General features: G+C 48.8%; 1 protein-coding gene across 4 annotated transcripts in view; it reads right to left on the bottom strand.

The window, feature by feature from the left end:
* ASAP2 (ArfGAP with SH3 domain, ankyrin repeat and PH domain 2) overlaps window positions 1–23,079 on the bottom strand; it is a 171,365-nt gene that overhangs the window by 31,139 nt on the left and 117,147 nt on the right. For all 4 annotated transcript variants that reach the window (XM_042933708.1, XM_042933707.1, XM_042933706.1 and 1 more), the window contains exons 10-15: window positions 17,468–17,571; window positions 17,288–17,357; window positions 11,148–11,235; window positions 7,704–7,752; window positions 7,456–7,622; window positions 4,207–4,340 (exon numbers count right to left, since the gene is read on the bottom strand). In XM_042933708.1, the coding sequence (XP_042789642.1) occupies window positions 4,207–4,340; window positions 7,456–7,622; window positions 7,704–7,752; window positions 11,148–11,235; window positions 17,288–17,357; window positions 17,468–17,571 (612 nt within the window). The remainder of the gene's footprint in view (window positions 1–4,206; window positions 4,341–7,455; window positions 7,623–7,703; window positions 7,753–11,147; window positions 11,236–17,287; window positions 17,358–17,467; window positions 17,572–23,079) is intronic.

Raw genomic sequence — 23,079 nt, forward strand, 5'->3', positions numbered from 1 at the left:
GCTGCTGTGACCTTCTTCCCTGCTCTTACGCTCCCCGAGGGGAGGAGCGGGCAAATGACAAGAAAGAACTTCCGTGACTGTGGGCCTCAGCACCGCCACACACACAGGAGGGGCTGTGGGCTCCTCCTGTTCCCGCCTGTGTGAACCTCATCAACCAATCTGGCTTCTTTCAACAACGAATCAGACTTTTGATCTCTCAACTGGTCCCAAATCCAGGAGTCGGCTGCTTAACTGAGTCACCCAGGCGGCCCTGGCCTCATTTTTAAAGACAGAGTTCTTGTTTGGGTCAGACACAGTGTATGTAAAGCACCCTAGGACAATGCCTGAGTGTAACAGTTGCTCAATAAATGGTAGCTGGGACCACATTTCTTGCTGCCCTTAGGGTCCTGAGAGCAGCTTCGCTGCAGTCCCAGGGGAAACAGCATTTCCAGCTGTGAGCTATGAGCTCACAGAAGACTTTGGAAGAAGATTTTAAAATTACAGACACAAATAAAATTTCGTAATATCAGAATTCCCTTTATTTCATGTTTGAGGTCAAATTGATCATACGATACGAAGACCCCAGGACCAACGGTACTATCTTACACGTGAGCTGGAAATCAATGCTGAAATGATGTGTGTTGGGGCAGGAGAATCTACCTTTCCAAAATCTGTATTTACCAGGAGGGTTTCTGAAAGTGGGTTTGCTTTGAAATCTGAGGACACTGAGCGCACACGCTAGAGGGCCAGTTCAAGTGGGGTGATCTCCCAGGACGAACCAGTGCTTCACGCACTCATGTGTTTCCACTGAGTAAGACATGATTCTGACAGCAGGTAGAGGGAGGAGAAGATGACTGCTAACTAGCCACCTTCGCGGATGCTGCCGAAACCCGTTCAGGTAACATGGAAATCAAGCATATGCTCTGAAACCAAAATAAAAAAAGAAGGAAATGAGACGTTTCCGTAGCACATACATGTGTTTCCAAGGGAACAGTGTGCAGATGCGAAACCAGAAAGTAATTTATGGAATTAAGCAAAATGATTTTTATCGTGACGAATAATACGGTGAGGCCATATGGGAGGACAGGAGTGACCAACTATGTGGTGAGGATCTGTTTAGGGTCAGCCAAGGATGAAAGTCTGCGCCCATCACAGCGCATCACCCTGAGATTCGGGCTCCAGGACTGACTTACCTGAAGGACAGAGAACCACTGCACCTGTAAAGCAACTTTGCCCAGGATTCTCCCCTGGAGACGCTGGGAGTTAACTTTCCAGGTCACCTCTTATTTCCTCTCATAGGGTGCAAGGCGGCTCAATCAACATTTGCTACACAAGAACACACACTAGGACAAACTCAAGCAGAGACCCTGATGTCCCTGCTCTGCACATCCTCAATGTTCATACTTGCAGCAGAAAACCGGAGTGGACTCTCCCTGTGGATTCATACGTTAGGACACGTGAATTGTTCTTCTGAAAGGATTCAGTTAAAGTCATTCTGGAGTAGAGAATAATGAGAGCTAATCCTTCATAGTCTTTACTGTGTGCCAACGTAATGCTAAACACACACACACACACACACACACACACACACACACACAGGTCTATGTGTCAAGCCTTCAGGAGATCTTCTGTTCAAGCATCCAACTGTCTAAGCAGAATAAAAATAACCTGGGTGCTTCAAAAAGGCTTGAACTTCTCATGTTTTAGAAATGAATCCTAACACCCTGACAAACACAAGTCAAGCCATGCAGTGCTTGACTTAACGGCTGAGCGGTAAGGGTTCTGGGCAGGACATCAGGCTCACTGTCCTGGCACGCGGTGGGTGGGGCTGGGGAGATGCCCACCTCCCGTGAGCAACCAGATGACCACACAGGCAGAGCTGAGGGGCAAGAGGAGAGCGGGGAGAACCCCACAAGACTCGGGGGCCTTTTCCCTCTGTTTTTCTGCAACAACTGAGGGTGAGGCAGACCAGGAGAGTCCGAAACTAAGGCAGAGATCAGGTTCTGAAAATACCTGCAGATACTAAATAAGCAGTCTCTCCTGATGGCTCAAAAGGGCTGACAGCTGGCCAAATGTTAACCCCCCCTGTGAGGAGGTGCAGACAGAGGCTCTGGGAGATAAAGACCAGGGTTCTAACCAGGGGTCAGAAGCCACCTCACTGTTTCACCAAGACATGAACATCTTCCCTTCTACCTTCTTTGGTGTTTTCCTGCTTAGTAGGCAAGAGTCTCATGAAGACCATCATTTTAATATTTAAGCAGGTGTAACAGATGTGCTGGGGTCAAGCCTCGACCAGCTCACGAGAGCCATTATTAAAATTACATTATATAAACTCCTAGTTAAGTAAATTACACTAAAAACAAAGTAATAAGTGCTCAAAACTCATCACCTCCTAATCATTTTACTATTCTGTTTCTGAAGCCACGGACAACCAGTGTTTGTGCGGTGAACTCAGTTACATTCAGTGACTCACGCTGGTTACTGACGATGGCACAGAGTTGAGAAAATGGCCACGGCGGGAGTACAGACATCTGTGGACCGGCTGACTACAAAGCAGGGCTTTCTTTTTCTTAAACATTTGCTGGGGATGGGGGATGGGGGGTGGAGGGTGGGGAGTGGGGGATAGGGAGGGACAGTAGTGATGCTTAAATGCTCACCACACAGCAGGACAGGCCACCACAAGGACCAGTTCGTTTCCCAGGCTCTTCAGAGGTGAATCGTGAGCTCTGGATTAAAGGGTCCCGCCCTAGATCTGGCACTTTAATAACTATACAACCTTGGGTACATTAAAACATTCTAAGCCTCAGTTCCTCTGTCATAAAGAGGGGATAAACAGCAAGGTCGCTGGGTGGTAGTGAAGGACAAATGAACTAATACATACAAAGAGCTCTGAGAAGTGCTTAGTACAAAATAAGCAATTATTATGTCACCACAAATCACTTAACACTTCCCGCTGTTTTGAGGAAGTCAGTATGGCAGCAGACCAACTGCCAAGGGTTACCAGTGCTTCCTGAGAATTGGTGTTTCTTTGAAAATATACTGTGGGAATCTCAAGGCTAACCAAAGTCAGTTACCCAGGCTACCTCTTGTACACACACAGCTCCACCGCGGAGGCTGAATGCATCACGACAGTAACAAGAACGGCATCGTGGAACCAGGAAGACACTGCCTGAGTCTTGCTGAGTCGCGCTCCATTTCTAACTTGAAGTAATCAGGGACGTGACCAACCGGGCGACCAGAATTCACTCTCGTTTCTCCCAGCTTCACCTTTCAAGACCATAAAGGAATCCTTTGCCAAGACCAGGAAGATTTGACAAGATAGTTCAAAATGCATTACAAGTTCAGACCCTGGTTCTAGAGTAGTCATCGATAAAATTTATGGCCCCTTGAGAGGTATACTGACCACAATAATTGATTTCCTGTCAAGATGATTGCTCTTTTCATTACAGTCAACGGCGATCTATATCCACTTAATGTTCACTGCCCAGTGCCCAGCTACACCAAGAATTTCAAACACTGCTTCTCAACCAGCAATCACAGGCTTTGAAAACAGTCCACCAAAGCTCCATTTTAGGTGGCCTCCAAACAGCTAGTGTGATGTGCCTTTTCCTCCGTGGGGCTGGTCTCAATACTCTGGATGTTACTTCACAGAAAATGCTTCAACCTCCCAGTATCCTTCTATACCACGCCGCAAGGCTCATATGTTATCACTGAGCCAAAAAGGAAAGCCTTCTTTAGAAACAAAGGCAGTAAAAGCAGAGGCCGAAATCTCACCCAGAGAGTGACAGTAGAGGCAGGGGAAAAGTGGGCCGGAGGCCTGAGCCATGTCGTGACCACAGACTCAGCAGGGATCTGCTGGGGGCTCCGGAGAACGAGCCCTCAACTGTCTCTGGGCTTTCCGTTGTGCACACGTTTAAGGAATGGGGTGACCTAGACTGTGTCGCCATCGTATTCCACGTCGTACACACGTCTCAGCTCTCCTTTTTTGTGTCACTTCACTTTATTCGTTTAGGAAGAAGGTTTTACAACAAAAAGTGCCTTCAACTACCAGTAGCTGAGAAGGAGGAATTACCACTGAGGTTCTCATTGCCCAAACCCATCTGGCAAGAATCAACAACCATCAGCCCAGGGGAATTGCAAGAAAGCAAAATGGGTTCGAACGCCAAAAGGAAAACTTAGAATTCGGTGCATTCATTTTCATTTCAAAATCAATGATTTGAGAATTACCAGCAGCTCAGACGTTCCCAATACATCTAACGTCAGGGACTGCATCCTGGAATAGTGAACCCCGAGCTCTCGGTGGATTCCGGAACACTCAATACAGGTCAGGATGCCCAGATTGGTGGAGAGCCAGGTAGGATCTGCCAAAGAGAACAGGGAAAGTTGGAGTTCGCAGCAAGTGCAGGGCTGGGGTCACAACACTTTTCCCGTATAGTTATTGCACATGGAGTTTTGAGCATGAGCATTTTCTCAACCCTGGACACAGCTGGAGCCCCCCTTCATCACTCATTCTGCATTACCACCCACTTACACACAATACACACATATGCACCTGTCTGCTCCCCCTCCCTCCATTTACTTACTCGTTTATCCTGCCCACCCTTCCGTTCATTACGAACTCCCAAGTGACAGGTGTGTGTCCAAGAATAAACAGGACACAGTGCCCTCTAGTGGCCACAGGCCCCTGAAGGCTGTCCTGAATACAAACCACGCCCATCACCAACCCTGGTCATACCAGCAAAGGGGAGAGAAAAAACGAGGGCCGCCAGTCTAGTGCTGTACAGGGAACAGACTTAAGATAGGTCTACATGTTGGGGCGCCTGGGTGGCGCAGTCGGTTAAGCGTCCGACTTCAGCCAGGTCACGTTCTCGCGGTCTGTGAGTTCGAGCCCCGCGTCAGGCTCTGGGCTGATGGCTCGGAGCCTGGAGCCTGTTTCCGATTCTGTGTCTCCCTCTCTCTCTGCCCCTCCCCCGTTCATGCTCTGTCTCTCTCTGTCCCAAAAATAAATAAAAAAAAAACGTTGAAAAAAAAAAAATTAAAAAAAAAAAAAAAAAAAAAAAAAAAAAAAAAAAAAAAGATAGGTCTACATGTTCACAAAATGCTAACAATCACGACGGAGAACACACTATGTGCTGATGCCACACTCTGTGCTCAACACTTCGGTGGCAGCAGAAATAGTTCCGAGTGCAAGAGCTTCCGCAATTACAGATGCTGTCACCTGATCCTTCTTCAGCACACACGAGAAGGCCAGCAGGCAAACAGGGCAGGGGTCTTCATGGTGCTCCGAAAGGAGAAGGGGCTTGCTCGAGGCCGCAGGGGGTGCGGAGCCAGACGCAGTCCTGCCTGGGCCCGAGCCCATGCTGGCACCGTGTCACCGAGCTTCTCCCGGAGCACAGCTCCTAAGTCACTGAGCCATCCTACCGTGTGCTGGGTACACAGCAGACACCCAAGGGATGCGTGACACACGAATGCTGAGTGTACCGAAAATGGGGCGTTCAAAACAAAACACGCCAGAGCACATTACCCCGGCCCTTGCGTACCGTTCTCTTGCGAATTACCCGCTCCCCTTAGAAACTTGCTGCGGGGAACTATCGCAACCTTGGTCACCAGCGAACTGTCACGTTACTTTTTCAAAGTTCAAGCTATAAAAAATTTTACCCATTTGGGAAACTTCTGGGCATCTGTGTTTGCATTTCTGCCATACCGGCCGTAGCACACTTTCGGGAGGCAGGAGTATGTTTAGATCACTTTATATCAATTTTCACGTCAGCTATCTTGTCCATTTCCAAACAAAAACGTCCGCAGCTTTGACTTCTTTATAAAAGTGTCTTAAAAGTCCCAGTGAAGTGCTACACAGCCCTCTTTGCTTAAGAAAAAGCACAATTAGGGTCACCCGGGGGGCTCAGTTGGTTAAGAGTCCGACTTCAGCTGAGGTCAAGATCTTGGGGTTTGTGAGTTCGAGCCCCACATCAGGGTCTCCTCTGCTGTCAGCCCGGATCTGCCCGCCCCCACCCCCCTTGAGCTTGCTCTCAAAAATAAATAAACATTACCAAAGAAAAGAAAAGAAAAAACACAATTCACTACTTACCACTCCCTACACCTCATTTCCTGCCAAAAGGTACTTTTTAATGGATCCAAGACCCTGAGGGAATACCTACCCCTCACTACCCCCAGACATACAGCTTTTTGGGGCAATAGGAACCTCCTGGCAATTCTCAACTGCCCACTCTATTTTTGTTGTGTGCATTTAAAAAAAAATTTTTTTTTTTTAATGTTTATTTATTTTTGAGACAGAGAGAGACAGAGCATGAACGGGGGAGGGTCAGAGAGAGAGGGAGACACAGAATCCGAAACAGGCTCCAGGCTCTGAGCCATCAGCCCAGAGCCCGACGCGGGGCCTGAACTCACGGACCGCGAGATCATGACCTGAGCCGAAGTCGGACGCTTAACTGACTGAGCCACCCAGGCACCCCTGTTGTGTGCATTTTTTTAGAAGAACGGTCATAGAACTGGAGGAATGAAGAAGGTAACTGACACTCCACAAGCTTTCTCATTTTGTGAATGTTCAGGAACGGCTATCCCAAAGCTCCCAAAGCACCCTTCCTCCTTAATCAGAATAACTCCACTCCTTAAGCTTTTGAAAATACCAGCTCTTAGAATCTGCAATGATACCGCTCTATGTCCATTACAGAATGGAGCTCCTCACAGGCTTTATCAAAACGCAGACATCAACACCTCTTTTCACAGAACGTGACGCCTGGAAGGGACCGGAAAACAATCTCGACCAGTTCCTTCATTTTCCATACAGGGAAACCGACAGCTAACAAAGAAAGTGGCTCTCCTGGGGTCACAGACTAGACAGCGGCTTAAAGTCACTGCACAAGTTCTACAAAGTAGCACAAAGGGAGGCTGGAGTAAATCCCGGGAAAAGCCGCCCGACGCAGCTTCCGAGCCAACACAACGAGCAGATGACCTTGGTCTCACCCGCGTTCTGTGCTTCGTTCGGCGTTCATGTCTCAAAAGGCTTTATTTTTTTTTTAATTTTTTTTTTAATGTTTATTTATTTTTTGAGACAGAGACAGAGCATGAACGGGGGAGGGTCAGAGACAGAGGGAGACACAGAATCCGAAGCAGGCTCCAGGCTCTGAGCCCTCCGCACAGAGCCCGACGCGGGGCTCGAACTCACGGACAGTGAGATCATGACCTGAGCTGAAGTTGGACGCTTAACCGAATGAGCCACCCAGGCACCCCTCAAAAGGCTTTAAATCTTTTCAGCTCTGTGAGGCCATCTTCACGCTCCTGTGTCTTCCCACCCTCCCCCTGCAGCTATGCACACGGCCCCGTGGGCCACGAGCTCCCGCACGGGCTCGCTGCACGCAGCTCTGTGTCTGCAGTGAAAGGGAAAATCCGTGACTGGTTTCCATGAATCGGGATGAGAGTCAACGGAGGGGTGGGGCGGGGAGGGGCGGGGCTCACCTGGCGCCCCGCAGTCGCAGCACACGTCATTGCCCGTCATCCTCTGCACTTCCGCGATGATCTCCTTGGTCAGCTCTTGGACGATGTTATTTTCCCCGGTGTTGTCATCCCCCTTAAATGCATTGTTTAAAGCTTCTTCTTTGCTGTTCTGCAGCACAGACATCCATCTAGAAAAATGAGAGAGATGCTGTGTTAAATCCCAGGGACTGCCGAGTCCCGGCCCCAGGGCCCACCCCCGAGGAACTTACATTTGGCATTCCTGTTCGTCTTCTGCTTGGAAGTGGTACGTCCTGTCATCTGCATGGCAAGAGAAGTTTTATCAGCTGGGAGCCCGGCACAGTAATCCGTACACAATACCGGCAGAAAGTGGTTTATAATTAACCTCGGGAATGATCTTAACTCTCTGCTGCGAAATGAATGATTTGTACAAAATGGCGCACTCTCTCGCGTCCTTCACCCGCCGTGCCTGCCCTTGCTCGGTGATTGTGGCTTTGGAATCCAAACTAACAAACCTGTCCACATCCAAGCTTAAGAAGAGATAAAGCTTCCCCAAACAGGAGCTACTCAGGGATGGAAACCATCATTATCCTTTCAAAGGCTTTGTTTTCTTGAACTCGCCAAGAAGTTGGCGCCCCAAAAGTAATTGTTACAGCCCCTTGAATAATAAAAGCCTTTTCTAAATGAGTATCTCACACGTTTTCTGGCCTTAGAAAAAGATGAGAAATCCTAACCACAGGCCGTGGGAGTGCTGTATTACAAACACCACGGAAGCAGGAGGAACAGCTGAAGGCTGTTGGGACACCAGATCCTTTTTTAAAAAAATCTCTTTAATGTTTATTCATTTTTGAGAGACAGAGACAGAGCACGAGTGGGGGAGGGGCAGAGAGGGGGACACAGAATCCGAAGCAGGTTCTAGGCTCTGAGCTGTCAGCACAGAGCCCGACGTGGGGCTTGAACCCACAGACCGCGAGATCATGACCTGAGCTGAAGTTGGACACTTAACTGACTGAACCACCCAGGCACCCCTAAAATAATTTTTTTTTTTAATGTTTATTTATTTTTGAGACAGAGAAAGACAGAGCATGAACAGGGGAGGGGCAGAGAGAGAGGGAGACACAGAATCCGAAACAGGCTCCAGGCTCTGAGCAGTCAGCACAGAGCCGGACCGCGAGATCATGACCTGAGCTGAAGTCAGACGCTTAACCGACCGAGCCACCCAGACGCCCCTAAAATAATTTTTTTTAATGTTTATTTATTTTTGAGAGACAGACAGCACGAGCAGGGGAGAGGTAGAGAGAGAGGGAGACACAGAATCCAAAGCAGGCTCCAGGCTTTGAGCTGTCGGCACAGAGCCCGATGAGGGGCTCAAACTCACAAACCTCGAGATCATGACCTGAGCCGAAGTCAGATGCTTAACCGACTGAGCCACCCAGGTGTCCCTGTTGGGACACGAGATCTTACACTCACACACAGCCGTGTGCAAACACGGCGATGTCTCCAAGGGCTGTGCCACACCGCTGACCCCTGTACGCAGAGCAGAGAGGAGGGGCATGTGATGCGCTATTCTTGCCCCAAATGCAGAGCCTCAGGCCCCCGTGGGAAAGCAGCGGAGAAAACTAAGGGACATTCGACCAAAAAAAGGATCAATCTTCTTCAAAACAAGTATCAAGGTCACGGACGACCAGGAGAGGCCTCACAGAGTGAGGGTGACTCTGGGGCCTGCGAGACTCACATCTGGAGCAGCCTCCTCACTGCCTATAGTGCAGCCTGACTTTTCTTCTCCAACCGCCAAATGTTTAAAGGCCTCGCTCATCGTGATACAGGTCCCACTAGCCTGGTCAGCAGGCGGGGGAGAAACAGAGAGGGTGACAGCCTCGTTTCCTGAGTCAGGCACAATCGGAAGTGAACCCAAACCCAAACCCCAACCTTCTTGGGATGTGCAACAAACCAGGGTTTCACTGCTCTGTGGCGGCTCCCTGGATCACTCCCGCGGGGTCTGGCTGTTTTTGGAATTCTCTGAGACAAGCAGAGCCACACGGCACTGGGACAAAGCATCTTCACCAAACTACCCTCAGGAGAGTACCACCGTTTGAAGACTAGGATGAGAAATTTGTAGGATCGGGATTCACTCTAGTCATGGAAGGAGAGCGGGAAGAAGAAGAAATGAGCTTTTCTCAAAGAATGACAATGCATTCTGGCACATTTATGAAGGCTCCTCAAACCGAATTCAGCAAGGCCTTCTGGGTGTCTGAGGCAGGAAGCCGTGGCCTGAAGAGGTTTATCATGCAGCAGGTAGTACATCAAAGATACTGAAGGCATCTTGGCAAACGTCAGCCTGCCGGAGCGCTCACGCGAAACCAGATTTGCACAGGCCCGCCTTCCCACACGTCCCAGGAAAGCGGTGACACACGCCTGCCATCTACCGACCCTCCTCGGTGCCTGACCGGAAGTTACAGGCGTGCGGGCTGGAGAGTGCTTCTGGGTTGTCTGCAAGAGTGGAAGAGATGCTCCCATGACCCTCTCATGGGAGGTCCCCAGGGGTGCTGAAGGTGCCCGGGGGCAAGCTGACTGGCACCCAGTAGTTAACGAAGCTTGCCCGGTTGTGCACACATCGGGGGGCAGATGTGAACACTTCTTAGGGACATGGGGTTTGAAGCAGGATAAAGTCAGTTTTTATTTTACAAATTAGTCTGGAATCTGAAGGACAGAACAGTGCCCAAACCCTTTAGGCACATCACACTGCTCGACACTCTCCTCCAAATTAGTACGGTGCGTATTAGAACAGGGAAACCAGGGCACGAGGGTAAGCTGCCATGGGCCTCTGCCTCCTCACCCAGACTAGTGGAGGTGGTAATAATTACCTCGTAAGCTTGCTGTGAGCAATAAATTACACCGGAAATAACTCCCTAGCCCTCAATAGTGTAATCCAACAGACATCTCAGAAAGCAGCCACTCACACTCTGGGAAACTGAGGCAAATAAGAAAGCACCCACCTTCCGAAAATGTATGGTACAGACTTTTCCTCTATAAGTACAACTCTTGTGCCCAAATCCCTCGTGACCCTCTTGTGTAAGGGGTGCTGGCCCCTTCCTTCCCCCAAACTGTAACCCTGCCACCTAAATGGGCCAGGAACAAAAAAGGCCAATGTTGTTTCCTTTAAAACACACTCGTCCGTTCCTTTTTCCTTAGGGATGCCGAGTAGACACTCAACACAGCAGATGGTTCTGTGGTCACTCTGTCATGTGTGCCACAAAAGAAGAAAGACGTACGGAAGCAGGAAGACTAATTCTGCGGTGGGAAAGGCAAAACGATTTCAAAAACCAAAGTTTCCAGGGTTTTGCCAAAGACCTTATCACATTAGCCGTGCAGCATGTCTAACATCACCCAAACCACGGAAGCCTGGATGACAGAGTCGTCCTTTTTTATAGTTAAGTGAAGGGATTTCAGGCTTGAGGGCCAACCCAGTATAATCTCCGTGTTTACAGGAGCCCATGAGGAGAGCGGGGCCACCCTCAGCGTCAGGTCCTACACTGGACACCAGCAAGCAGACAATTATGAGTGGAAAGAAGAAGGTGTGGATGTCACTTGAAAGGAAGGCATTTCTCCTCGACAGTCAATTCTCTGAAATGGGATTGATGCCCCAGCAGCCAGTTTAATTTCTCGGTGGAGCAAAATCTGAGAAACAAACTTACGTGAAATAAGGTCAAAACACTTTTTCTCCTCGGGGTTGGTCTTCACTTGACAGGTTAACAGGTTGAGCTTCGCGGGAGGCCGGTTAGCCTGTTTAGAAACAAAGGAATGGAGATGGGTGGGAAGGAGGACAAAATCATACCGCACCATTTCTCACTAAAATACAGCAAGAACAGGATTTCCACCAGTTTGCAAAAAGATCGCTTTCGGAAGGCAGATTTTGTGTAGGAAGACACAACACAGGCACGACACAGGGTGTCCTTGAATCTCAGCTCCCCGGAGGGCAAGCTGCCATTCCCTGGGAGGGACACTTGGTGGCCCACACACCCACCCGGCCAGGGGGACAAGGGCTGCTGGCTTTGAGGTCGATAGCACTGGGCTTCCTGAGAGCAAAATGCTCCACGGCTAAAGCTCCGAGACATTCCTACCGATGACACAGATGGTTGGCTGGGTGACTTGGGCACCAGCTCTATTTCTGGTGAGCTTAAAAGTGTTTCCCTGAGTGTAAACACTTGCTTCTAAGGAAAGAAATCTCACGGCACAAAAATGACAGAGAAATAATTTTCCCTACTTTTTGAAGTCACGACAGGTAATAGATAAATAACGTTAAATGCTAAACATCTGTCACGTACGTTTCAACAAAACCCAACTCGTTCACATAAACACCCCGAATCTCCCCAACACAGTGGCAACAAAAGATCACAATTCGTTTCTGGCAGACAGGTCTCAAAATGGGTATTTTACTACCGTTTCAAAAACTACCACGGGTAGTCCAAAAACAAGCAAAGATCAAAGGATAACATAATTTTAGGGGGGAAAAAAAAAGAACCTGTGACTATTCAAATGGCAAAATGTCTCTCAGAAACCTTGGAGAACTCTCCAAATATGAATGGGCTTATCCTACCCACCTCCCAAGCTGCTGAGGGAAAGACCGAATAAAATGCTCTATATGTGAACCTCCTGTTCAACCTCCCGTGGCTGCCGGCTGCATTTACAAGTTGTAAAGGCTTGGATCCGGGATTCATCGAAAAAACACACGTACGTGCATCCACACCTGGGTAGTCCCATGAGACCTTCATTCATTTACAGACCCCTTTCCACTCAACTCACAGAGTCAGTGGTAGAGGCAGCATAATCCCTGTTAAAACAGGACGGATCCTTACAGTGCAAACAGTTTGGGTTTGATACAAGGAAGGCGGGATGAGAAGGTGGATAAACAGGGTGGACCAGACTCTCCTGGCTTGTGGGATGTCGGCCTCATCTCTTATACGAAAGTCACTGGATGTTCTCCACCACAGACGCCTAACAGAATCCTTGGATCATCAGAAATCAGCATTTGTTTCAAGTTATTTATTTATTTATTTTGAGAGGCGGGAAGGAGGGTCAGAGAGAGAAGGAGGCAGAGAATCCCAAGCAGGCTCCCGGCTAACAGTGCAACTTGGGGCTCAAACTCATGAACCATGAGATCATGACCCGAGCTAAAACCAAGAGTTTGACGCTTAACTGACTGAGCCACCCACGTGCCCCAGAAATCAGTATTAAAAGACTGCAAGTTCTGTCTAATCTTGCGAACCTTGACAATTCCAAGTGGAAGGACCATCAATCCAATTTTGGATCTTTACCAATAGAATTACCTGGCTCATCCGGGAACCAATACACTGAATGACATATTTCTACAGCACCAAGTAGGAGACCATACCACGACGCGACCACGTATTTCACCACGTAAAGTCTGTGTCTGTACCATTACCTCCTGTGATGACACAACCATATATATGTGCACTTAGGGGACATTCCTGGCCTACTTCCAAACTGCGGCTGTCCGTGGGGTCTTAGACACAGGAACAGTAAGAGGGGTTGGTGAAATCTGGTAAATACAGGAACGTTTTCACGCACAAGTGTTCTAAGTATGTTTAGTAAATTAGCTCATTTAATTCTTCTAACTGACCTTTGAGGCAGGAACCGCTCTAGTTTTACAGATAAAGGTACTGGCCCGCACAGGCTAATTAATGTGATGGACCTTCTTTTCTACAGCTTGGGAGGCAGTGAGGCCCCATGTGAGCCCGCCAGCCTGGCCTCGGAGCACAAGCTCTTAACTCCTGCTCCCGCCTGCCCTCTGCATGGCTTTCTGTGGGAAGCAGTCACCGACCTGGACGTATCAGTGCGTATCTCCGGGTGCAGCAAAGCAGCACAACCTAATTAATACCAGCCCTGCCCGGGCCCCTCTCGCTTATATTCTTTCATTTTCCCCGCACCACGGGAAAAGCTGTCCCTTCTCACTGAGACAGCTACCATCAAAGACAGACTTCGCCCTTCATGGCATACGAACACCACAAAACATGGGAAAATATTCGGTGCCTACATATGAAGTTGGAGTAATTATAAAGGCACAGAGGTGGCTATGTGTAAAAAAGAACAGCGGTAAGAGGAGGTCCACAAAATTTAGAACGGCCGATACCGCTTAAGAGGGTCAGGTTCCATGTTTTACATTAATCGTTGTTTGCTATTTGTCCAGCCAGATTACCAGAGCTGTAAGAAAAATCTATGGGAGAATATTTTTAAACGGAGAAAACTCTACCCATTAGATTCCCTCTCCTGCTGCTATTTGGGGAAAATGGTGTCACCATTTAATTCAGCTACAGAATGGTTCTAATTCATCAGATACCAGCGCTCTCCAAGGAGTGGGAAACAGAGACCCCTAGATTGCACGGATGAGTAAATATGACTGAAGGTGTGGATTATTAGGGTTCCTATCATTTTAATCATGCCATTCTATTTTTTCCCAATTTGTCACGCTTTTAAAGTTTGTGGGTTTTTGTGTTTTTTTAACATTCATTCATTTTTGAGAGACAGAGCATGAGCAGGGGAGGGACAGAGAGAGAAGTAGACACAGAATGGGAAGCAGGCTCCAGGCTCCGAGCTGTCAGCACAGAACCTGATGCGGGGCTCAGACCCACGAACTGTGAGATCATGACCTGAGCCGAAGTCACTTAACCAAATGGGCCAGCCGGGGCCCTTAATAGGTAGTCTGGACTCTTCATGACTAACAATCATTTAAAAAAGAAATTTAGACTGTAGAAGAACCAGTGGACATTTCTCGCAGCTTAAACAGTCCCCAGTCCTTGGCAGTGTGGCAAAGCGATGCATGCATTTGGCAAAGGTGATACCCAGTCAGTTATTTTGTCCCAAGGATCACTTTTCCCAGTGCCAGAAAACACAACGAATCTCAGCGAATGGGGAACACCAACTAGGCTTTCAGCGAATGCATCAGGATGTAATCACCGTCCCTCTGCTAGAATACGGAGCACGCCGTCTCATTTCCCGAAGGCTGCCAGCTTCCGGGGAAGAAACCGGTTTGGGGAACATCGCAAACACGCACCCTGTGCTTCCACAGCATCAAGATCGGATTCTCCACTGAGGGCCAGATCCTGCTCTTAGAGCCCCATTTACTCAGTCAGGTCTTTGAACCACCGTCCTTCTCTCCCCCGATGGTAAATCTGCCTCCTCAGGGAGGTGCTGGCTACCTAGGTAGGCCACACAAGGAGCCAAATGCAAACAAAATCACACAAAAAGGCATCTCTCAGATCCCTCTCTCGGCAGAGGTTAATTCACAGCACCGCACGTGAACGCTCTGTAGGTGCGACGGCACACCTGTGTGCGTGTGCGCGCACGCATGCGCACGGAACAGGCAGGATGCACACAGAGGAAGGAGAAAAGGAGAACCCTGTGGTGTACACACAGCTCCTTCTATAGTACCCCTCTTGTCTTCCGGGCCAGAGCCCCCGCCTGCCACGCGGCCGGGCTGGAGGCAATGTCTGCCCCAGCAGCTCCCAGCCCGGGCTGCCCCGGGCAGTGCGAGTGAGTCATACAGAGAGCACGGATTCCCTAGAGAGGGAGCCCCCTAAACACAAAGCACTTGTTAAATATGCAAGTTGTGTGGCGAGCTGAGCCGTCAGCAGGCTACTCACGCTAGTTGTCACTGCACCATCTGCCCAAGACTGGAGCAGCCCATCGACGTCCACAGGAAACCGAGTCTGCGTCTTCCAGAGACAAGTACGGGTAATGGAAGCGACAGGAGCCCAAGCTCCTGTTTCCCTGCCAGCAAACGAGTACTAGGCCTGCTTTCACTTCCGTCGCGGAGGGAGGACCGCTCACTGGCTTAAGCTGAGGCCCTGGGTCTGGGAGAACATGTTAATGAGGCAAAAATGCCAAATGCCTTAAGAGCTGTGAACAAGCATGAAATGAAACTCGGTCTTGCTTTGTCAAATTTTCTGCATCGAGGCAGTAAACCTGAGTTAAAACAAACAACCGAGTGGAAAACCATTTGAAAGCAAATCACAGAATCATAGGTGTTTAGAGCAGGGAGGGAACCTGGCCATCACCCAGTTTAAAGTTTATTCACTTGGAGAGAGAGAGAGAGAAAGAGAAGGGGAGGGGCAGCGAGAGAAGGAACAGGGAGAGAGAATCCCAGGCAGGCTCTGTGCTGTCAGTGCAGAGCCTGATGCGGGGCTCAATGTCACAAACCGTGAAATCACGACCTGAGCCGAAACCAAGAGTTGGCCACTTAACCGACTGAGCCACCCAGGCGCCCCTACGGTCTTGAGTTTGAACAGGCATGGTGGTGACTGAATAAATTTGCCTCCCTGAATCTACAGCACTCCTCCCCAGACACACAGGCATGTCTATATGGAGAGCACATCACATCAGGGTCCAAACTCCAGGGCCCCAGGAGGGAGGTCATGACCATGAAGGAGCCAGTAATAGCTCCATATTAGAAAAGAGGAATGACCTCTATTTGCCCGGGCAGGAGATACATTCAGCCCCCAGGCCAGAGGGCCAAAGAGATGGCTACAGACACTTGACGTACGCTAGGTCCCAGTCAGGGACGATGAAGGGGCCCCAGGAATTGTAGGTCCAGTCTTCCCATTTCCTTCCAGAGTACTGGGAAGAGCCCACGCTGAGCCGTGACCTGTCTACAGGAGCCTGTGCTCCTGCCCAGCTCGGCCTGTCACCAGGGGAACTGGTGGAAACCAGGGGGAGGGGAGGAGACGACAAAGACCCAGGGTCATGTCCACTCCCATCCACCCACAGGACGGAGGCCGCCAATATGCACACAGCACCAGGCCTCCTGCTTGGGGAACAGAAATGCAAGGCACCACCCATGCCGCGTTCTCATTAGCACCAAAATAGCAGCAACTCTGCCTTTAGAATTTTCCAAAAACGTCTAGCAGCCTACGTGGTATTTACCGGATTGTGTCATACAGGTAAGGTGACAATATGCCTGAGCCACTGTGGGAAAGAGCGCTGTGGTGTGAAGGGCTGTGTTTGGAACTGTGGTTAAAATCCTCGGTTTCTGAGGGGCGCCTGGGGTGCTCAGTCGGTTGAGTGTCCGACTCTTGGTTTCAGCCCAGGTCATAATCTCACGGTTTGTGAGATTGAGCCCCGTGTCAGGCTCCAGGCTGACAAGCACGGAGCTTGCTTGGGATTCTCCCTCTCCCTCTCTCTCTGCCTCTTCCCCTCTCGTGCATGCTCTCTCTCTCTCTCAAAATAAGTAAACTTAAAAAAAAAAAAAGTCCCCAGTTTCTGAAAGCTGGATTAGTAAGTCATCTTACTCTGACTGATTTCTCAACAGGCTCAACATACAGGCCTCAGTTTCTTGCAAGGACTCTTACACACAGGATGACAGAAAAAGGACTTGACGAAGGTTGGACGCCACATGTTGGATTTCTATAATAATATTCCTGAAGTTTCTCTTCTCTTGGATTTCGGCTGCCCGGAGTCCTGACCACTTGAACGCTTTTCCCTTTATGGAGAAGTAGGAAACCTTCCCAAGTAGGAAGTTCAATTTCTGGAGACGAAGACAGCTGGGAAGTGGTGCGCTGTTGGTTTCTGGAAGCCTCTGGCTTCTAAATGACCTGACGCGTCAGGTATTCCTAACTCTGCCAGGCAGCGAACGACACAAAGCTGTCCCTGGCCAGAGAAGCACAGACGGGGCAGGTGCACCGACTCAAGAAGGACCCCAAACAAAACTCTCCCAACAGGAAGGCCTTTAAGAGGCAGGTGCAATGCTGTCCTGGGCATGCGGCTTGTATCACTCTCTCACCTCACTGCAGCAGACCGAGAAGTAAAAGGGAATACTTACGGTGCCGTGGGATATGGTCAGAAAACCGTTTTTAACCGAACACTTCCTTTTCTGCCACACTTTTCGGATCCTGACAGATAAATGGGGGGCAAAAAAAAAAAAAAAAAAAAAAGCAGACTTCAGCAATTCTGGACACGGAAGGGGAACACGCATTCAAACTCCGCAGCACATTCTGCTTACCCATCGCTCTTCTTGTACAGGCTGCCGTTCCGCTCGGTCCCGTGCTCTTTGTTTCCCTGAGGCTGATGTAAACTATAGGCTGTACTCTGGCGAATTTGTGACTCCTAAAAACGGTCAAGAAGTGGTTTTTAATCCTGTCCAGATTCCAAGCTTAAAAAAAGCTGTCCTTAATTTTTTTTTTTTTTTTTAATTAGAGACATGTCACCTATCACCACACCAAAAAATGGACAGAAGATTCATACCCAGGAATTCATAAACGTCACCTACCAGGCTGGAGAAGGAAATGTCAAACCAGCATCCCCCAACTGGCTGAAAGAAATGAGCCATTTGGAAATTACAGATTTTGCTTAATTATGAGCCTTAAGTCCCCGATAATGGCAAGAAGCTCTTGGTGTGGCAAAAGCAGTCCTCAAGGAGAAAAGTAACCTATGTGTTAGAAAAAGCAGCACTTTTAAGCAAGAAAAAACCCAAAACAAGGTTCTACCCCTGACTTTAGGCAAGTTACTTAAGCTCCCTGCCTCAGTTTGCTCCTTGGGAAATAGGAAAACAATACCCAGCAAATGGTAAATACAGCAAGGTCTGAGTAAGATGACACGTGTGACCACCTGGTACATAACAGGTATCGAACCACATTCCCTTCCTGACCCATCAACCCAGCAGAGGGGCCAGAGCACTGGACCTAACTGCCTTAGCCTCAGGGTAGACAGGCCACTTGCTCGGCTGAGAATCTGGCTGAGTCCGCCACACCGGGGGACTCCAGTCTTCAGCTTCTTAAGGGCAAGGACCGTCAATGAAACCCTGGACATCCGATGGGTGCTCAACTATTTGACAGATGGGATCGGAAGCCCCGAGCTGTGAGTGGGAAGGAGCTGTCCAAACTAGCACTGGAAATTCTGGCAGACATAAGGAACCCAGGGGGAGCAAAAGACAAACAGAGTTCACAGGCCAGCTGTTTATTGAGAACCTCCCACCCAGTCCATTTCATGACGGAGGAAATAGAAACACAACGAGAATCAGAGATCTACTTAAGACGCAGAGCTTGTTAGGGCCAGAGAGGAGACTGGAAGGGATTGCCACCTCCCTCTCGAAGCTCTTTCCATGAGCCCTCACCACGAGCCCTCACCTCGTCCTGAGACACGAGGGCCATGTCTCCTCTCCACCGTCAAGCAGGTGACCATCCTTGGGGAAGCCAAGGCCAAATGATGCCAAACAATGAAGAAACTAATGCATGACAATCAGTGTTATCCAAGCCAAGAATACAAGTGCTCAGGAAGTGAAGAGCCAAAGGAGGAAACCGTAGGAGTCTAGAGAGAGGGAGTTTTCAAGATGAAAGCAAGAACAGGCAGAGAATAGGGGAGGGTAGTGGTAGCTGTGGTCATCCTCCATGGAAATTAGAACAACCAATGTAGCTAAGGTAAAGTGGGCCCAGTGGTTGAAGGGACAGACAGGCTTGAGTCAGAGTTCAGACTTTATCTGAAAGCAACAGCAAGCCACCTGGATTCTTGATAGGTCTTACGGTTTTTGAAGCATAACATATTTAAAAATTTGTTGAAAATTATCTATAGTTTCTTTTGTCATTTGTACTTTAGATGTCACATCTAAGAAACCATTGCTTGCTCCAAGGTCATGAAGATTTACGCCTATGTTTTCCTCTAAGAATTTTAGCTCTTAACAGTTAGGTCTTTGATCCAGTTTGAGTTAATTTTTGATTATGGTGTGAGGTAGGGGTCTAAATTCATTCTTTTGCTTGTGGCTATCCAGTTGTCCCATCATCATTTGTGAAAAAAACCATTCTTTTTTCTCTGAATTGTCTTGACTCCCATGTTGAAAAATCAATTAATTGGCCATAAGAGTTAGGGTTTATTTCTGGACTCTTGATTCCATTTCAGTGATCTGTAAATCTATCCTGTGTCAGTCCCACACTGTCTTGATTACTATAGCTTTGTGGGGACTGAAATCAGAAGTGTGAGTCCTCCAACTTCTGTTCTTTTACTGTTTTGGCAATTCTGGGTCCCTTGTGTTTCCTCATGAGTTTCAGAATCAGCTTGTCAATTTCTGCACAAAGGCGGGGGTGGGGGTTGATAAAAATGGCACTGAATCTGCAGACCAATCTGGGGGCTCTGGCTGTCTTAAATGTATCAGATCCACCGTTCCATGAACATGGTCTATCTAGCACTGACTTTTTTTTTTTAACTGTGAAATACATCTGGGACAACTCTGCAAAAAAAAGAAAAGTAAAAGAAAATCTTGATCTGAGAAATCAATAATGGGCTCAGGCATCCCATTACTGAATTGATCACAGAGCCTCAACAAGCAGACCGAAGACGGGAGAAACGTCCTCATTCTTCATAGGGAGTTCACGCGGCACTCCTGCCTCCAGACAACTGGGGCAAACAACTCATTCATCAGGTGAGGATAGTGCCAGTTTCCACATTCTCTCAAAAGGGCAGGATATTAGCACTAGAAATCCAGAGCAAACCCAGCTTTAAGCATCACTGGGAATGAATGCAGGGGAGGAGAAACAGAAGCGTGCTCACCTCTATGAATCTCTGCGCAAGACTAAAAATAAACCTGTCAAAAGACTAAATGGCACAACCAAGAAATACGACTATTGATTTGGGGTGGGAGGAGGGGGGACGGAGCCTGCACAGAGTAAATGGTGGAGTCATGTGATAACACTGCTCAAAGTGTTCGTGCCAAGCATGGTGATCAGAGCCCTCACAGGCCTGAGGCACAGAATAAGGGGCTTTCCTCTTACCCACAGAATTGGACTCTCTACCAGATGTTAAGGAAGAAACTGCCGTTTTTATTCTTTAGACCAGGCATTTCTTGAATCAGTTAAAAAGTGGAGGAAAGTCTGAAGCTGCACAATTTGAAATGTGTACATCGGAGGAATATAATCCGTTTGACAGAAAACTGAACCTGCTCTCGCACTAGTTATCTCACCAACTTCAAGGTGACTTGTAGGTGATCCAACAAAACCAGCCCTCCTTCATCTGCTCATTCAGGTCATTTTGTTCACACCTGGTCAAGCGAAGGGGTAACAAATGAAGTCCGCCTTTTCACATAACCAAGACTGCAATTCAACGGAATATAATCCGAGGGAAAAGAGCCTTTACTTCTGGGGAGAAGGAGAATCTAACATAGACGGAGGTGACTGGTGGGGGGCAGGGGTGGGAGAGACCCTTGGAGACTCTCCATCATACTCTGTACTCTCCCAGAAAGCCAAGGATGCCCTAGGATCTGAGTCTCACCACATGGAGATGTTGTCTAAAGCACATAGGTTAAGTCGGCATTTTATGGACCTTCAAAAGGCTCTCCTAAGATCTGTCAATATGCACATATCCTCTATCCTGTGACATCCAGCCATGTTCTCGGATCCCAGGCACCATCCGTGACCTTATATTCTGTGTGGCCGTATGAAATACTAGCCATTGGGTCGTGCCAAGGCAGACTGCCCAGGTGAACAGAAGACTTAGCATTTGAAATGTTCGGGAATAGGGGAAAAAAGAGTGATGATGTTGCACGTGTTATACGTATAAAAGTTTACTCATTAAATCAGAAGGATCCCCAAGGTCCCTAAGACTCTAGATCATAAAAACATACACACTTTATCTGTCTACCTCTTAGAAATTCTGTATTCAGACAATTCTTGCGATGAATGGATTGCCAAGGGGTCACCCCTGGACACTGAACACTTCTCTACCAAGGGAGAGCTGTAACGTCCACGTATCTCCCAAGTACGTCCAAGTACCTTCTCAGGCTACGACAGGTATGTCCACCAAGTGGACACAACCTAGAGCAAGAGGCTTTGCTAAGTAAGCACTAAGCTGTGGTCTAAGAACAGTGTTTTCGCTGGTCTCAGTATCACACATTCCCCATTATTTCTGGATAATTTTTAAAAAGATTCTGTCTGATACAAGGTATTATTAAAGTCATATAACCTAGCTAAAGGGAATACGCTTGCAGTGGAACAGACCGCGCTTCAAATCCTGGCTCTACCACTACTAAGTGGACCCCGGCAAATACACTTTTCCCCTCAGACTGAAGGCGTAAACGTGGACTGTGATACCAACTGCCCTGCCAGGCTCTTGTCTGCATCACTGCTCACAGCTACAAGGTGCCCAGAAAGACCTGTGAAGTGAGGCAGGTAGGAATGGCCAAACCAGAGAGCAGACCCCAGAAACAGTGAGGGGTCAGGCAGTCAAGTGCTAGTGAAGGCAGGGAATGGGGGAAGTGGGCGTAGGGGTCAGTCTAGATTGGGGTGTGACGGCTCCTAGGTCAGAGTGGGCAGGGGGCCAGTCATGAAGACAAGATGCCAGATCACAAGCCGACACTGGGGGCCAAGTGGGCATTAGGATGACCTATCAGAGACAACACCACCAACATCCGTCTGTCACTCTCCAACCCACCAGCAGTGGGGAATTAGGTATTTTTTTTGCTATGGTTCCTCAGCACTAGGAACACAGTATTTACTGAATGAACGAACGAGCGCCTGTTTATCAAGACACTGTGTTGAGTGTTTTATAGAAACTATCCCTTAGATCTCATAACAACTGTGGGAGGTGACAGTATTATTCCTGATTGACTGATGGAGAGACCAAGGCACGGAGAGGTCGGGAACCTTGCTCCATGCCTTCCTGGTAGGAAGCGAAGACCCACGATTCATCTATGCTCTTCTGCTCTGCTAGACAGCTACCCAGGCGAATTTTCCATCCTGGTCAGAAGCTGGCCCACCTGCCCCACCTGCTGGGACGCTATTAACTCCGAATCATCTTCCAAACCCTCATTCCTGACACACACCCGCCTACCCCACACTAGGGAGACACCCATTCTTGGACTGGCCTCCACTGAAGCCATCGTCACACTATACCCCAATGACTTTGTGACCCACTCCCCGATTATGAGCCCCGTAAGAGGTGAGAGCTGTATCTATCTTCTTCTGTTTGTGCACTGCGGTGCCTCGCTTAACATCACTGCTAAGGAAACGGGATTTCACCGTGTGACTCAAGGAACAAGTCTTCCACGGAAGGCGCACTGACGGCCAGTGTCAAGCCACCTGGGAGCTTGGCAGGAGAGGCCAGGAAGTGGACACCTGGCCAGAGGGTTGTGACGAAGGCCAGACCCCGGCATGAGAAATGCAAGCCTAGACCAGAAAAGCCAGCGACGGAAGAGAATTATGGCCGTCGTGGACCTCTGCTCCCTGGACAGTGCATATTATTCAAACACACTCCCACCACACAGGGACACTCGAAAAGGGGGGAGTGTAAAGCTGACATGAAGAGAGACCACAGTCGAGGCATCCAAAGTGAGAAAGTCACTATAGCTTCGGCACTCAGGCTCCCAGAGGCTGAGTCCTCCCCGCCGGAGGGACGAGCCTGGGTTCTCGACATCCAACGACTCAGAACCCACATGCCAACGACGAGGTTCTGGCAGAAAATCTGCGAGCACTGCCACGGACCTGTCCCACAGGACTTCGCGGAGATGGGACGCACATGGGACGGGGAAGCAAAAGGCTGATGCAAAAATCAGCAGTACTGAAGGGCTTTAACTTCAGAGAAGGGATCTCTCCCAAGTGTTAAAACTGTGGTGCGTACATAGGTGCTCACCAT

Source organism: Panthera leo, chromosome A3, assembly GCF_018350215.1.
Source record: "Panthera leo isolate Ple1 chromosome A3, P.leo_Ple1_pat1.1, whole genome shotgun sequence".
Classification (NCBI taxonomy): Eukaryota; Metazoa; Chordata; class Mammalia; order Carnivora; family Felidae; genus Panthera; species Panthera leo.